This window comes from Mirounga angustirostris, unplaced genomic scaffold (genome assembly GCF_029215605.1).
Source record: "Mirounga angustirostris isolate CCGP_5_RB_7025 unplaced genomic scaffold, mMirAng1.0.hap1 SCAF_10, whole genome shotgun sequence".
In the NCBI taxonomy this organism is placed as follows: Eukaryota; Metazoa; Chordata; class Mammalia; order Carnivora; family Phocidae; genus Mirounga; species Mirounga angustirostris.
In genome coordinates, this window is record NW_026991718.1 from 58,178,045 (window position 1) to 58,196,022 (window position 17,978).

Genomic DNA, 17,978 nt, shown 5'->3' on the forward strand with positions numbered 1-17,978 from the left:
AGCAGCCATGCTGATTGTTGCTAGAACCATTATTTCCTTAGGGATTATGAAATGGTGAATTTTCTAATCATATCATTCCTTCTGCATTCCATTGCTAGAATTCTTCTATAGAGAAAGAACTTTCCCTCATCAACTATTATCTTGAAATACAGTTCATAAAGGAAAGTCAGAATAAATACTTGACTCTTTTTCATTATTTATCAATGTACACAATAATGAGTTGGTGACCTAGCAATCTCCATCAACTATTTGGATATTATCAATACAAATTCATAAATTTTTATATATCTGATATGTTTCCATCTGTCTGAAGATATTTATTATTTTTTAATTACGTAAATATGCTCCATTGTTTCCAGCAATTAATGTTAAACAAGCGTCTGATGGTAAAATCTTTCCTTTGTAGGTAACCTGCTTTTTTTGGTTTTGTTTTCTTTATTTTTTTAATTAACATATATTATTTGTTTCAGGGGTACAGGTCTGTGGTTCATCAGTCTTAGACAATTCACAGCACTCACCATAGCACATACCCTCCCCAATGTCCATCACCCAGCCTTTGAAATTCAAAAGTACTATCAGATATGTCTAGTTTGGTCTCATTCCATTCATCTTGCCCAGTACTTGTGAGTTCTTTTAATCTAAAGACTCAAGTCTTTGACTAACTCACATAAATTCTCTTTGATAAATTATTTTCCTCATCTGTTCTCATCTCTACATCTCCTATAATAAATGTAGTGAATTTCCTAATTCTAGCCTTTATTTTTACTTTCTCTCCCATAATTTTAATTTCTTCACTTTTCACCTTGAATTCTAGAAAGAATTTTTTAAGTTTGTCTTCTTATTCATTAATTTGATGTTCTACAATATACCATCATCAGCTATATATAATCTAAAAATTTTTTAATTCTGTCTTTTCATATCCAAGAGCTCTTTGCTATTCTGAAATTATTACCTTCACCATCTTGGGGTAAAAATTTCAAACCTACAGAAAAGTTGCAAATATAGTACAATGAAAACCCATATATTCTTTATCTAGATTCACCCATGATTAACGTTTTGCCTCAGATCATTATTTTTGATGACTACTTGCTTATTTCATTTATTAATGGAATGTCCAGTTGAATCACACTAAAAATATTAATTAGAAGATTTTTTAAGAAAAAACTTCTGTTTTTGTGGTAAGTTTGTTTTACAGAAGGTCATTTGTTCTGATGATTAAGTTTGGTCCCCCCTTTTCACCAATTTTTTGCACAAAATTTAAGGAGGCACTCATTTTCAGGTTCATGCATGACACTGAGAGCAAGTATTCTCCTTAAAAATGAGGCACCCACTGCCAAAATTTAAGGAGACACTAACTCTTGAGTTTAAACAAGTGCCGAGTTTGCACTTACACAACCTCAAGAGTTAATGGCTTCTTAATTTTATACCCTAGTTGCCTCTCTTGCTTCACCCAAGTCCTTGCCCTGCTGTGCACTCTGTTGTGGTTCTTTTCATTTTTTGTTTTTGTCTGTTTCTTACTATTACAGCCTAAAGCCTATCCAGTACTTGCAGTTGAGAAGGATTCTGTCATAGTTTGTATGAATCTGTTCAAACACTACTAGATATGTTCCTCTTTTTCATGCAATAAAGGATAAGTAATTGGTACTTCCTTCACATTTTTCAATAATGTACCCTAAAGTGATCCTGCCAATATACATCACTAACACTCACTTTACCATTTGTTGCTAACTGCTTAGACTTTACAAAGCATTCTTTATCATCAAAGTACACATATAATTTATTTACCTTATTCAGACTCTTTTCCTATATGGCAACGCTTTTATCTCCATAAGGAAAAAATGGCAATTCAATCCTCAGTTGGAAAACTGTGACAGGCACTTTAATTCAGTTACTTCAGAATATACTGATATAAAAGAATAACCTCTCAAAATCACATTTAATTATTATACAAAATTTATTTCAAAAGTCAGGCATTCTAATTATGGTTTGTTCATTTGTTTTTGTTTTTTTTTAAGATTTATTTATTTGAAGGGGGGGGCAGGAGGAAGAAATTATCTTCAAGCAGGCTCCCTGCTGAGTGTGGGGAGCCTGAGGTGGGGCTCGATCCCAGGACCCTCAAGATCATGACCTGAGCCAAAATCAAGAGCCGGCCACTTAACCAACTGAGCCACTCAGGAGCCCCTGTTCATTTGTTTTTAAACAGAATTTAGCATTTTTATCTTTCCCATTAAATACAGTCAGAAAAATCAAGAGGCAAATTCTTAGAGATGTTCTCAATGCTATGGTTGCTCATTTTTCCAGTTTGCAAAGGCCTTTAAGTGGGTTACAGCTACTGCACATTTGTCTGTCAAGTTTCCCTCATCTGTGCACCATGGCTGGGACTAGAGTGAGGCAAGGCAGCACCTTAGAGCACAAGATTCAAGGAGGCATTCACTCTCAGGGTGGTACAGATGTAAAATCTGCCCTTACCCCAATAGGAGACAAGTACTAACTTAAATTTTGTGTCCTACAATCCTCCCTTGCTTCACTCTGGTCCAGACCCTGCAGTACTCATGTGCAAATATGTTTTAGAATTGATATTGCAGGTGCCAAAAAAAGGGGAATGTTTCTCAGTATCCTCACCAGTAATTTTATGCTCTGAAAATTACCATATCTTTTCAGACATCATTAAATGTAGTGAGCTGATTTTGAAGGAAATACTATTTAACTTTTGCTAGCTTAGGTTTCTCATTTGTCTGTGGGTTTTGTTTTTGTTTTTGCATTCTATTGTAGTACTATTCCTAGACTTCTTCATGCTCAGTTGCAAAATATTCTGATGATTTTCCTTTGAAGCCCATGATTGGTTGGCAAATGTCATTTAAAAATAACTATTTCAAGCAGTTATTATTCAGATATTCTCATAGAACAGATACCAAGATTTGGGCTCATTTGCATCTCCACTATAAAACTCACATTTTAATAGCCTTCTATAGCATAGCCTGCCGGCTGTTCCCTAATATTCATTCTACTCTTCCTTCTTAGTTCTAGAACTCTTGATTTTTAGCTGGGTAATACAACTGCCCAGAATAAAGATTTATTCTCTAATGTCCCTTGCTAGAAGTAGGTGTGACTTTTTTTGTCCTTTTCTTGTTCACTGGACTGGGGCATATTGGCAATGGTTCAAAGATGGCTATCTTGGAAGTCTATGCCAACGATGGTGGATCAGCAAAACAGGAGACTGGGTCCCTGATGCCTTGTGAGGTGACTGTACTGGCAAGAGACCTTCAACATTTTCAAAGACAGAAATAAATTTTTCTTTTATTTAAACTGACATTTGAGGGGCACCTGGCTGGCTCATCAGTGGAGCATGAGACTCTTGATCTCAGGGTTGTGAGTTCAAGCCCCATGTTGGGTGTCGAGATTGCTTAAAAATAAAATCATAAAACAAAACAAACAAACAAACGAAAACTGTCATTTGAGGCTTTCTATTGCCCACAGATAATTCTAATCCCAACTGAAATCCCATTAACCAGAGACTCATTTGATTAATAAGATCTTAAAAAATAACAATTCTGGGAGGTTCCACAGACATATTAAGAAAAAGTAGTTGATTCAGTGTAATTTTTTCTTTTTTGGGGGGGTGGGAGGGATGGAGTGGCTGGGTGATAGACATTGCGGAGGGTATGTACTATGGTGAGTGCTGTGAATTGTGCAAGACTGTGGAATCACACATCTGTACCTCTGAAACAGTGTAATTTTTTCTTAATCTTTAGCTAATATCAGCCACACTGAAAGAAGGGTAGCTTTGCAGGGGGAGATAGGGAATTCCAGAACATAAACTATTTTGCAGGGAGAAAACAGGCTGGACTAAACTATCATTAAAAAGGTAAAGGCAGATTGAAGACATTCCAGAGAGAGAAGCAGTTAAAATAGTCACTGATTCCTGAGGCCCAGCTGTATCTCTGCCTAGGGTTCTGTAAAATCTCGTGGGGTCTTTGTAACAGTTATCCTTTTGTTTAAGTGGAAAAAAAAAAAAATCAACCAAATGGCTTGTTTCTGTTAGTTATAACCAAGACTACTAACTAATAGAACAGGTGATACATACAAGACTGTGCAACTTAGTATTATTGAGGAACAACTTATTCTGGTTAAGTAAGGTATTCAGGTAAGTAAAAATTTTATAGATATCTTACCCACTCTCTGCACCCCATTGTCATTGAATGCAGTTTGACATTTTATTTTACAAAATAACTGTGTATTTATCATTGCATTCAATTAAATTCTGATCCTTGTGCTTTTTACTATTTATCTTGGAAAGTTTGAGACATTTTCAATCTACATATGAGGATATTAACAGTTCAATGTGGGCTCATTGTTTTTTAGCATGAATGGCCTGTAGGCATCATTCTGCAGTTTTGCACAGAAGAAATGGAGGTAAGGAACTTTCTAGGAGGTCTTTATGTGCAAAAGCTGAAAAAGGTGTTTGTCTTATGGTTTGAATTTGCTCCTGGGACCAATCAAAGGAACTGCTGTATGTAATTTTGACTTTGGTTTACCTTGGGCTTCCCACAGTTACAGCAATCTGTACTCAAATTCAAAAATATACCAGTGTAAACCTTAGGACTTTGCCAGAACTTTCTAGAAAGAGGTAACAATGTAAGTGGAGGCCTGAGTTATTTAGCTGGGCCTTGAGATATGGCTGGGGTTTTCACTTTTAGAGATGGAAGAAGTGGATAGTAGTATCACTGTCAAACATTGGAGTTTCACCAATCAGGATCTTTGAGGGAGCCCTTCTCCACTTGACCAGGCTCATTTCATCAACAAATGTGCAATGGGGCTCTTCTCTATGCTATCACAAAAATGTAAGTTTAATTTATTTTAATTCTTTCTTGTCATTGATAGTTGGCTATTCATATATTCTGATTTTTACAGAATTGGGTACATAATGTTTAATAATATACTTCAGCAGATATACCTAGCAACAATGTTGTTTATGTTCCTAAACTTGCTCTCATAATTTTAATTGCATTTTATATTATGTTGCATGAATTATATCTAGGAACTCAGAGTTATATATTTATTAACTTATAGTCAGTAAATGATGGTCAGCCACCACTGACCCTAACTTATCATTTTATTTTATTGGATGGTTGTATATATTTAATGTCAGGTTACTTCTCTACACACTTGCCTTTTTTCCTAAGTTGTCTTTAAAAGTATTACGGTTTGGGGGCACCTGGGTGGCTCAGTCGGTTAAGCGTCTGCCTTCAGCTCAGGTCATGATCACAGGGTCCTGGGATGGAGCCCTGTGTAGAGCTCCCTGCTAGGGGGTCTGCTTCTCCCTCCCTCTCTGTCCCTCCCCCTGCTCGTGCTCTCTCTCTAATAAATAAATAAAATTTAAAAAAATAATAAAAGTATTATGGTTTTATCACTTTATAAATACAGAAATCAGTGGTCTGAAGTGTGGAGTTTACATAGATTTAAAACACTGAAGAATCCTTAGCTGCCTTAGGGGTAGTTTGAATTTTATTTGCAATATAAGTACATGCTTCTTATCACTTTGTTTAAATTCTGATCTTAGTTCTTTTTCATAAATTTTCTGAAAAATAAGTAGTTTCAGGTGACAGGTGGGGAAATTAATCATCTGGCTGAGCACATGTCACACCGAATGCTCTTCAGCTTCTACAGTCAGTTATCACTGAGTGCAGCCTGGCATTTTGTTACACCAAACAATTGTGGTGTGATATCCTTTTATTATTCGACTAAAATGGGAACCAAAAGCTTTATTTGAACTATTATCTCCTTTCAATTTACAAATAAGGAAAGTAATTGGCCAGGAGAGTACCTTAAAACCATTAAAACTCTTTAATAATTTTAATGGAAATGTTTTGATGTAAAACACACTTTCCTGCTTCCCTAAACAGAATATGGTATACAATACACACTAAGACTTTTTCATATTGACTCAAAGTTACCAAAATGGTCAAGTATTTTACTCAGCTTTAATAGTGCAAAGTCTTCAGGAACTACTAGGAAATAGATACATATATAAATATACATACATACATACATACATGTATATATCTATTCTTATGATGAATACACCCCATACTACTGTGCTTTCTCAGCTGCCATTTATCACTTTTATTATTGTCAGTACGCTATTGATTCTAATCTTCCTTATCTCATACATAATTGTGTCATTCGTGGTTTCCAATTTTTTTTGGTTTGGCAATGGTCCATTTTTTAAAACGAAATCTTACATGAATTCCAACATACAAACTGAATGAATATGGATTTCTGCTGCGGAAGTGGAATGGGAGCCAGTGTCCTGCTGCTAAGCCTCTATACCAGGTCTTCAGAGCAGAACACCGAGGTACCTGATGAAACCCCAGGCCACCATCAAATAGTTTAATACCACTTGTCAAACCTAAGAGTGACTTCCTCTATTCTGAAGGATAAACTTTTTTAGAAAATGTTACCTTGTACCTTGTGCAGAAGGCAACAACAACAGAAACATCCATGACCTCATTACTCAGTAACTTCAATTATTGTAACAAACACAAATGGAAGTAAAACACATGTAAGGTTCAAACGTTCAAATACAGAAAGGTAAAAAAGGAAAAGAAATGCCTTCCTCAGTCTTGTGCATACCCTGTATTGTACCAAAACCCTTCTCCTCAAAGGTAACCATTATTAAATTACCTATAATTCCTTCCATAATGTATATGAGTGTGGATGTCTATGTGTGTAGGAATATATGTGTGAATAAATCTTTTTAAAATAAGACTTTATACATATAGAAGCTATTAGATGTTACACATTTTATTTTTTTACCTAATAATATATCAGCAATCTTTTTTAAAATTAATTTTTCACAGTTGTATTTCACATAATTGAGTTAACTCCCAGATCAGCAGAATGTGCTACTTAGGATATGACTGGTTGTGTTTCTACTGTCTGTGTCTGAGCATAATAAGAAGAGAAGCATGGTGCCTTTCCCATAAACATCATTTATTCCATGATATACCTGCAGTGGAACACTGTCCTCAAAATAATGTAGAAAATAGCTATGTTATATGTCACTAGAACAGAACTTAATCGGCAGGTAGGTATAACAATGTTTCTATAGAATAATGTATTTAGGGTTCCAACTTGGAAATGGAAATACCTCTTTAGAGGTAGAATGGCACAGTGGGAAAAGTATGGGTTTTAGTCTCAAAGGACCTGAATTTTAATGCAGGCATGTCACTACTAGTTTTATCATTTTGAGCAAGTTACTTAACAAAGGTTCAGTTTCTCATATATAAAAAGAAGATAATGGTATGTATTTCTCAGGTTGTTCTATGGATCAAATGCATACAAAAGGCACTGTTAAATCCCTTTTCATTCCCCTACAAAGAGATTAGGATTTCTTGATTAGCTTCAAACTCCTGATGGACTGACTATAGGAGAGGTTGGGGCAGGGAGTAGACAATGGAGTAGAGATTTGGGAGACAAGGATTTAGGTATTCTTGTGCCCTAATTACTGTCTTTTTTTTTTTTTCTCTCATGGATACAGGAATTGGCCATCTCCTTTGCTTTAATTTCTACCATTTGCTGCTTTCATTTAGAGTTGCAACCCCACTCCCACCTTTCCCTAGTCAATTAGAAGATAGAATTTAGTCCTGGTTTCTCCCCCTAGAGTTACAGGGTTAAAAAATACCTGATATAAAAACAAACACCTGAAGATTGACTTCTAGAATAGCAGAATGAAAACCTCAGGGAACTCACTCTCTCTCTAAAACAATGAAAATACAGGCAAACAAACAATTTCAGGACTCTGGCATTTAACAAAAACCAAAGAATGAACTGAAAAATCCAAGAGAAATTACTGAACTTCAGTGCCCTTGAGAAAAACAGCAGCCCAGGCACCTGAGGTAGAGTATGGCCCGGGTATCACACAATTAATGAAAATACCAGTTCCAATCCTGTTTCTACTGGTTAAGGGACCAATGACCTTTACTTTATCCCACTGAGTTTCATGAAGTTCATCTTATTTTTTCCTTAACTACCTGTGAGAATTAAATAATGTAATATGAACAAAACACCCATGAGTTGATGGGCAAAAGTTACTTACCTAAAAAAACTTGCTAAATCCAACATTTCTACCTTAAACACACAAGATGTCATCCTATTTGCAACCAAATCATGTAAAAGCTTTAGACTTGTTCCAACAATGTGTCTTACCTTTCCATGTAATTATTATGCATTAAAACTTCTAAAAATAGTGACAATAGGCCAAAATTTTAACTTGACATAAATCAAAATGACAATATTGAAATTGTTCAATAAAGCATTTTTCTGCACTGGGCCTTAATCTTCCAGTATGTTTCTCAAAGGATGATTTCTCCTCCTTCCTCGATATCAGTGCAAGCTGTCCCTCATACCTCATTGCTTTAGAGCACCCATTCCTACAATTATAATGTCTTTCTTCCTCTATTTCAAAACAGCATTTTAAAAAATCTTAACTCAAACTATCCAATCATACTGTTCTATAAATTTACAGGCTCCCAAACATATACACAGTGTTGCAGTATAAAGGATTTACTTGGATTTTACTTTTAAATCATCAAAAATAGCAAATAATGACTTTTCTTAATTTGAATTAAATTGCATGGGGGAAAAAAGATAAAATATAGTACATATTTTTACTAAGAATAAACTCATACCTTAGGAGAAGTGGAGAGATCTCTTCCTGCAGAAATAATGGTGTTTTCATTTACTCCTCCTGTCTTTGGTGAGATGGCTGGCGGGGCTGGAGCTTTTCTTTTCACTCTACTTTCAGTTTCCAGTTCTTGAATTGGAGTTACCAAATTATTTGGAGGAAGAGTTGGTTTAGGTTCATAAAAAGGATTAGATCTAAATGAAAGAAGAATTATTGTTAAATGTTACTCTAAAAACAGTTCATTCCTAGCTAAAATAAGAAAAAAATAAAAATTTATGAAAATTTATAAAACTAAAAAATACTGAAAATGATAAGGAGAAACCCAAACTAGTGATAACCTACAATTTAGAAACAATCACTATTACTTTATTGTTTTGTTAATCACTGACAATAAAATTTTTCCCTTTTAAAAAGTATTTTTAAATTTTTTTCATACAAGGTCACACTTAGCTCTATTATATATAGATCCTTAGAAAAATGTTTATAGTAATAGTAAATCCTATATACTCCCCACACCCAAGGAAAAGGAAATAAGATGTGGAAATATTGATTTGCTTTCTTATGCGCCCCACATCAAACATTTTTTTTTCCTGTGCTTCATTCCTTCTCATTAAGATGAAATGCCTTTAGAAGTTCATTCAGCAAGGTTCTGTTAATAGTAAATTCTCCCAGGTATTGAAAATGTCTTTATGTCACACTTAAATGATAATTTAGCTAGGTAGAGAATTCTAGTTGTCAGTTAATTCATCTCAGCACTCTGACGATATTAGCCCACTGTCAGCCTACTCTTGCTCTTTTATAAGTCATCTTTTATCTTTGGTTGCTTTTAGGATCTTCTTTTTTCTTCCAGTTTTGAGCAATTTTACTATGATATGTGTAGGTGTGGATTTCTCTTAATTTATCCTGTTTCAGGCTCCTTCTATCTCCTGAGTCTGAAGATGTATGTTTCATTAGTTCTGAAAAATTATCAACCATTATCTTTGATAGCCTCTTCTCTATTTTCTCTATTCTCTTCTTTAGAAAATCTTATTAGATGTATGTTGAATTATCTCTCTCCTTCATATTTTTACAAATTTTCATTCCTACTGTGTTATATTCTGGATAATTCCCTCACATCTATGATCCAGTTAACTTTTTCTCTCTTCATCTGTGTCTAATTTACTGTTTAATTCTCCATGAATTTTTAATTCTGATAAGCATTTTTCTTCATGCGGCTATGTGTAAAATACCTCAGGTACAGAGATTTGAGTCATCATTTAAACATATTTATTTCAGAGTCTCAATCTGATAAATCTATTCAAGTTCTTGCATGTACAATTCTAGTGTTTCTTTTGTCTCCTGATTTTCTCTTGGTATACTGTTTCCTTGTATGATTTATAATTCTAGATTTCAAGTTCAGGGCTTAATCTGAGGAAATCCTGCATGGTCTGAGCTGGGAGTGCCTCTCTTCACTGTTTATGTTTGTATTTACTGAGTGCTTCAGAAGCCATTTTATTGCTATTTTCTTGGCTTGGAGGATCTCAGGCTACCCTACCAATATAATGTCAAATCCATAGAAGATTTGGGTGGGCCTATGTGCTTATAACTTCTCTGGGAAGACTTTTTTTTTTCTTTTTTTCCTCTACCTACAGTCTAGGCCCAGGCAAAAAACCTTCCTTGTTAAGTCCTTTTATGAATAGATGAGTTTTTTTCTCATTAGTTATCCATAAACACAAGTATTTGGTGTATGTGATGATTATTCTTCCTATAAACTGTTATCCTGGTTTTTATTTATTAGTTTGTTGCATTTTTTCCCCAACAGTGGTTGGTTCTCTAGAATCCTATGTGTAAAGAATAAAATTTCTGAGTCCACAAGGTTAAGTACCAGCTGACCCAAATATAGTGATTATTCCAAGGGAATTCCACCTAGTCATATAAGGCCTATACTGTTGATAACCCTCTGTTTCAATTATGAATGCTCTTTTAACTACAACAGTATCAGACTCACTTAGAACCAATACCAATTATGTACTCCTTTGCCTAAGAATTTATACATAGACAGTCAAATCATGAGACTGAGTACCAAGGAGATATGGATCAGAGATGGGAAATATATCATACTTGTGATGTCATTCTTATGCTATACTCCTGGCAACAATTAGTGTCACGGGATTCCTTCCATTGAGCTAGGGTATACCATAGAATCTCTTTCAACTCTGCTCAAGTAGTTGCTTTTAACTGAATGGAGTTGGCATTTACAAAGAAACCTATTTCCTGTTCTTCCTCTACTTATAAGAATAAGAACAGGAAACAGATATATACTTGAAAATTTGCTTTTCAGACAAAATATTCTTGCCTAGTAAGTGATCAAGATATGCATGAAGTATTTACATCCCATGTTTACAACCTGGAGAAGAACTTGGGGATATCAAAGTAAGGAACAATGTTAAAATAACTAGGTGTTCAGAAAACCTGAACATTCTCTCTGAAAAGAGATATGAAAGGTATCACATCTAGCCTAGAATGGAGGGCTTGCCAATAACATTATTAACTAAGATTAATAAAGTGTTTATGCTGTGCTAGGCACTATTTTAAGTAATTCACATGTTTTAACCCATTTAATCCTTACAACAAGCTTGTGTCTTGGCCTAATTTTATTGATAGCCTCATACAGCTGTTTTTCAAACTCTAAAAGTAGTTTGAAGGGAGGTAAATGTAAAGAAATAAGATGAAAACATTTTTCTTAAAACTCCAAAACTTAAAAAAGAGAAAAATCTTTTTCCCCCCAAACTTAACTACTTGCCAACTAATGTTACATGTTTCAGAACTGAACAGACCCATTTCAATCTAACTGAATTAATTCAGTTATATGAATTATTTAGGTGATATTCTAAAAAATTGTTCTTGGTTAGGTCTCTCTAGAATGAACTTCCATAGCAGTTTGTAAGATGGTAGCTGCCACAATAATCATTATTTTTAATTTGTTGCATAAATATGGCTAGTTTTAAGAAAACATAAGTGTTAGAGGATATTTATATTATGAAAGGATTTGTGCTTCAAAGAAAACAATGTCAGAATCTCAAAACAGGTATGATTCAGTACACTTTAACTTAATTTACAATACTCAGTTGCATGCAATTTTTATAAAACATATCTAGTATGTATACAAAAGTAACTAGATATTGTCCTTTTTCTTCCTATCTCTGCTTCAAACCACTTGGGTCTCCGTCTAACCACTTGAATATTAGTATTCTTGTCAAAAGAAGGTAAATGCAAGTAGAAAAGAAGCTCATAATCAGCTGATTTCCAAAGTTGGATCATAAGACTCATATTCCTAGAAACATAATCAAAACAGGTATTTTCTTGAAATAATTAGAGCTATGTTTCTCAATCTGTTTTACCCTATGACATGTAGTAAAAATGAAATTTGTATGTTATACTATCATAAAAACATAGGAAGCTGCTGGAAAATCAGGGTACCAGGGACTCCAGCTGCCCTGGACCATGCCTCACCACCAGAAGGACTAGAGGAATGAGTGTGTCTGCATACACTTATAATCTATTGGTGAGAAAACAGTGTGCTAGGTACCACCACTTGCTAGGTACTAAATCAGAATAAGACAAGCTTCTACTTCTAAGGGCTTTGAATAATCCTCCCTATGGATCAGACATCTCTAACTAAAACTGAATTTCCTACTCTTTAAGAATAAACAGGATATGATTTTATTTATGTGATACTCAAATCTGTATGGGCAAAAGGTAGATTGTTTTCAGGAGATAGGGGAGGGGAGGAACTGAAACTAATAGGTAAAGGATTTCTTTTTGGGGTGACAAAAATGCTCTGGAATTAGACTGTGGTGATGGCTGCACAACACAGTGAATTCGCTAAGAACCAGTGAAGTGTACACTTTATTTTTTTTTTTTTTTTTTTTTTTTTTTTTTTTTTTAAGATTTTATTTATTTATTTGAGAGAGAGAGAATGAGAGACAGAGAGCATGAGAGGGAGGAGGGTCAGAGGGAGAAGCAGACTCCCTGCCGAGCAGGGAGCCCGATGCGGGACTCGATCCCGGGACTCCAGGATCATGACCTGAGCAGAAGGCAGTCGCTTAACCAACTGAGCCACCCAGGCGCCCGAAGTGTACACTTTAAATATGGAATTTTATGTCATGTGAAGTATATCTCAATAAAAAAAAGTGCTATTAAAAAAGTGAATAGTAGGGGCGCCTGGGTGGCTCAGTTGTTAAGCGTCTGCCTTCGGCTCAGGTCCTGATCCCAGGGTCCTGGGATCGAGCCCCGCATCGAGCTCCCTGCTCAGTGGGAAGCCTGCTTCTCCCTCTCCCACTCCCCCTGCTTGTGTTCCCTCTCTCACTGTGTCTCTCTCTGTCAAATAAATAAATAAAATCTTAAAACAAAAGGTGAATAGTATATACTGTGCTACAAAAAAGTGAATATATATATAGTATATATGGTTATGAACATACTCCCTTCTCTATAAAAATAAGTTATATAATTACTGATCAAAGCATTTTTAAAAATACTTAATATTTTTAGTAAAGAAAAATTATTTAAGGAACTAGCATAATTTCCACATTCCATTGATCATCTATGATTTGAATAACCTATTTCAGGACTTCCTACATCACTTTGAATAAGCAAAGATTATTTTCATCTTTGTATTATATACTTGAGTAATAGATTAGTTGTCTCATTAACTCACTGTGAACTAAAAATTCATCATTTACATTAAGTGGAAAACTGGACAGAATAATTTCAAATGACATTATTCACTGCTTAGAAAATAATTCATCCAAGAAAAAGAATTACAGAAAGAAAAACTGTAAGTTGATTAGAAAAAGGATTAACCTACTGAAAAAATAATAAAATATGAAGCAAGGGAATAGTGAAATCTGAAGTCTGTTCCTCTCACCTGAAAATTTATGTTTCTTTGGACAAACCTTTGAATAAAATTCAAAGACAACTTTCCTTCGGAAACTGACATACAACCATACCAGAAATGATTTTATGCTGGATCTCAAAAATCATTTCATAAATGTTTGAAAAAATATTATTGGTTTCTCAGTTTTCATTTTTTTTTTTAATTTTTTTATTCTTATGTTAATCCCCTTACATTACAACATTAGTTTTAGATGAAGTGTTCCATGATTCATTGTTTGTGCACAACACCCAGTGCTCCATGCAGAATGTGCCCTCCTAAATACCCACCACCAGGCTAACCCATCCTCCCACCCCCCTCCCCTCTAGAACCCTGTTTGTTTTTCAGAGTCCATCGTCTCTCATGGTTCGTCTACCCCTCCGATTTCCCCCGCTTCATTCTTCCCCTCCCGCTACCTTCTTCTTCTTCTTCTTCTTTTTTTTTTTTCTTAACATATATTGCATTATTTGTTTCAGAGGTACAGATCTGAGATTCAACAGTCTTGCACAATTCACAGCGCTTACCAGAGCACATACACTCCCCAGTGTCTATCACCCAGTCCCCCCATCCCTCCCACCCCACCCCCCACTCCAACAACACTCAGTTTGTTTCCTGCGATTAAGAATTCCTCATATCAGTGAGATCATATGATACATGTCTTTCTCTGTTTGACTTATTTCACTCAACATAATACCCTCCAGTTCCATCCACGTCGTTGCAAATGGCAAGATCTCATTCCTTTTGATGGCTGCATAATATTCCATTGTATATATATACCACATCTTCTTTATCCATTCATCTGTCGATGGACATCTTGGCTCTTTCCACAGTTTGGCTATTGTGGACATTGCTGCTATAACCATCGGGGTGCACGTACCCCTTCGGATCCCTACTTTTGTATCTTTGGGGTAAATACCCAGTAGTGCAATTGCTGGATCATATGGTAGCTCTATTTTCAACTTTTTGAGGAACCTCCATACAGTTTTCCAGAGTGGCTGCACCAGTTTGCATTCCCACCAACAGTGTAGGAGGGTTCCCCTTTCTCCGCATCCCCGCCAACATCTGTCGTTTCCTGACTTGTTAATTTTAGCCATTCTGACTGGTGTGAGGTGATATCTCATTGAGGTTTTGATTTGGATTTCCCTGATGCCGAGCGATATTGAGCACTTTTTCATGTGTCTGTTGGCCATTTGGATGTCTTCTTTGGAAAAATGTCTGTTCATGTCTTCTGCCCATTTCTTGATTGGATTCTTTGTTCTTTGGGTGTTGAGTTTGATGAGTTCTTTATAGATTTTGGATACTAGCCCTTTATCTGATATGTCATTTGCAAATATCTTCTCCCATTCTGTCGGTTGTCTTTTGGTTTTCTTAACTGTTTCCTTTGCTTTGCAAAAGCTTTTTATCTTGATGAAGTCCCAATAGTTCATTTTTGCCCTTGCTTCCCTTGCCTTTGGCGATGTTTCTAGGAAGAAGTTGCTCCGGCTGAGGTCAAAGAGGTTGTTGCCTGTGTTCTCCTTTAGGATTTTGATGGACTCCTGTCTCACATTGAGGTCTTTCAGCCATTTGGAGTCTATTTTTGTGTGTGGTGTAAGGAAGTGGTCCAGTTTCATTCTTCTGCATGTGTCTATCCAATTTTCCCAACACCATTTGTTGAAGAGACTGTCTTTGTTCCATTGGACATTCTTTCCTGCTTTGTCGAAGATGAGTTGACCATAGAGTTGAGGGTCCATTTCTGGGCTCTCTATTCTGTTCCATTGATCTATGTGTCTGTTTTTGTGCCAGTACCATGCTGTCTTGATGATGACAGCTTTGTAATAGAGCTTGAAGTCCGGAATTGTGATGCCACCGGCTTTGCTTTTCTTTTTCAATATTCCTCTGGCTATGCGGGGTCTTTTCTGGTTCCATACAAATTTTAGGATTATTTGTTCCATTTCTTTGAAAAAAGTGGATGGTATTTTGATGGGGATTGCATTGAATGTGTAGATTGCTCTAGGTAGCATTGACATCTTCACAATATTTGTTCTTCCAATCCATGAGCATGGAACGTTTTTCCATTTCTTTGTGTCTTCCTCAATTTCTTTCATGAGTATTTTATAGTTTTCTGAGTACAGATCCTTTGTCTCTTTGGTTAGATTTATTCCTAGGTATCTTATGGTTTTGGGTGCAATTGTAAATGGGATCGACTCCTTAATTTCTCTTTCTTCTGTCTTGTTGTTGGTGTATAGGAATGCCACTGACTTCTGTGCATTGATTTTATATCCTGCCACTTTACTGAATTCCTGTATGAGTTCTAGCAGTTTTGGGGTGGAGTCTTTTGGGTTTTCCACATAAAGTATCATATCATCTGCAAAGAGTGAGAGTTTCACTTCTTCTTTGCCAATTTGGATGCATTTGATTTCTTTTTGTTGTCTGATTGCTGTGGCTAGGACTTCCAATACTATGTTGAATAGCAGTGGTGATAGTGGACATCCCTGCCGTGTTCCTGACCTTAGGGGGAAAGCTCTCAGTTTTTCCCCATTGAGAATAATATTTGCTGTAGGTTTTTCATAGATGGCTTTTATGACATTGAGGTATGTACCCTCTATCCCTATACTCTGAAGAGTTTTGATCAAGAAAGGATGCTGTACTTTGTCAAAAGCTTTTTCTGCATCTATTGAGAGGATCATATGATTCTTGTTCTTTCCTTTGTTAATGTACTGTATCACATTGATTGATTTGCGGATGTTGAACCAACCTTGCAGCCCAGGGATAAATCCCACTTGGTCATGGTGAATAATCCTTTTAATGTACTGTTGGATCCTATTGGCTAGTATTTTGGTGAGAATTTTTGCATCCATGTTCATCAGGGATATTGGTCTGTAATTCTCCTTTTTGATGGGGTCTTTGTCTGGTTTGGGGATCAAGGTAATGCTGGCCTCATAAAATGAGTTTGGAAGTTTTCCTTCCGTTTCGATTTTTTGGAACAGTTTCAGAAGAATAGGTATTAATTCTTCTTGAAATGTTTGGTAGAATTCCCCTGGGAAGCCATCTGGCCCTGGGCTTTTGTTTTTTGGGAGATTTTTGATGACTGCTTCAATTTCCTTAGTGGTTATAGGTCTGTTCAAGTTTTCTATTTCATCCTGGTTCAGTTTTGGTAGTTGATACATCTCTAGGAATGCATCCATCTCTTCCAGGTTATCTAATTTGCTGGCATAGAGTTGCTCATAATATGTTCTTATAATTGTTTGTATTTCTTTGGTGTTGGTTGTGATCTCTCCTCTTTCATTCATGATTTTGTTGATTTGGGTCATTTCTCTTCTCTTTTTGATAAGTCTGGCCAGGGGTTTATCAATCTTGTTAATTCTTTCAAAGAACCAGCTCCTAGTTTCGTTGATCTGTTCTACTGTTCTTTTAGTTTCTATTTCATTGATTTCTGCTCTGATCTTTATGATTTCTCTTCTCCTGCTGGGTTTAGGCTTTATTTGCTGTTCTTTCTCCAGCTCCTTTAGGTGTAGGGTTAGGTTGTGTACTTGAGACCTTTCTTGTTTCTTGAAAAAGGCTTGTATTGCTATATACTTTCCTCTTAGGACTGCCTTTGCTGCATCCCAAAGATTTTGAACAGTTGTGTTTTCATTTTCATTGGTTTCCATGTATTTTTTTAATTCTTCTTTAATTTCCTGGTTGACCCATTCATTCTTCAGTAGGATGCTCTTTAGCCTCCATGTATTTGAGTTCTTTCCGACTTTCCTCTTGGGATTGAGTTCTAGTTTCAAAGCATTGTGGTCTGAAAATAGGCAGGGAATGATCCCAATCTTTTGGTACCGGTTGAGACCTGATTTATGACCTAGGATGTGATCGATTCTGGAGAATGTTCCATGGGCACTAGAGAAGAATGTGTATTCCGTTGCTTTGGGGTGGAATGTTCTGAATATGTCTGTGAAGTCCATTTGGTCCAGTGTATCATTTAAAGTCTTTATTTCCTTGTTGATCTTTTGCTTAGATGATCTGTCCATTTCAGTGAGGGGGATGTTAAAGTCCCCCACTATTATTGTATTGTTGTTGATGTGTTTCTTTGCTTTTGTTATTAATTGCCTTATATAATTGGCTGCTCCCATGTTAGGGGCATAGATATTTACAATTGTTAGATCTTCTTGTTGGATAGATCCTTTAAGTAGGATATAGTGTCCTTCCTCATCTCTTATTACAGTCTTTGGTTTAAAATCTAATTTGTCTGATATAAGGATTGCCACCCCAGCTTTCTTTTGGTGTCCATTAGCATGGTAAATGGTTTTCCACCCCCTCACTTTCAATCTGGGGGTGTCTTTGGGTCTAAAATGAGTCTCTTGCAGACAGCATATCGATGGATCTTGTTTTTTAATCCAGTCTGTTAGCCTGTGTCTT

General features: G+C 35.8%; 1 protein-coding gene across 9 annotated transcripts in view; it reads right to left on the reverse strand.

Moving 5' to 3' along the window:
- Nucleotides 1-17,978, reverse strand: part of EHBP1 (EH domain binding protein 1) — a 445,131-nt gene that overhangs the window by 170,016 nt on the left and 257,137 nt on the right. For all 9 annotated transcript variants that reach the window (XM_045884913.2, XM_064572453.1, XM_054509849.2 and 6 more), the window contains one exon: nucleotides 8,691-8,880. In XM_045884913.2, coding sequence (XP_045740869.1) covers nucleotides 8,691-8,880 — 190 coding nt within the window. The remainder of the gene's footprint in view (nucleotides 1-8,690; nucleotides 8,881-17,978) is intronic.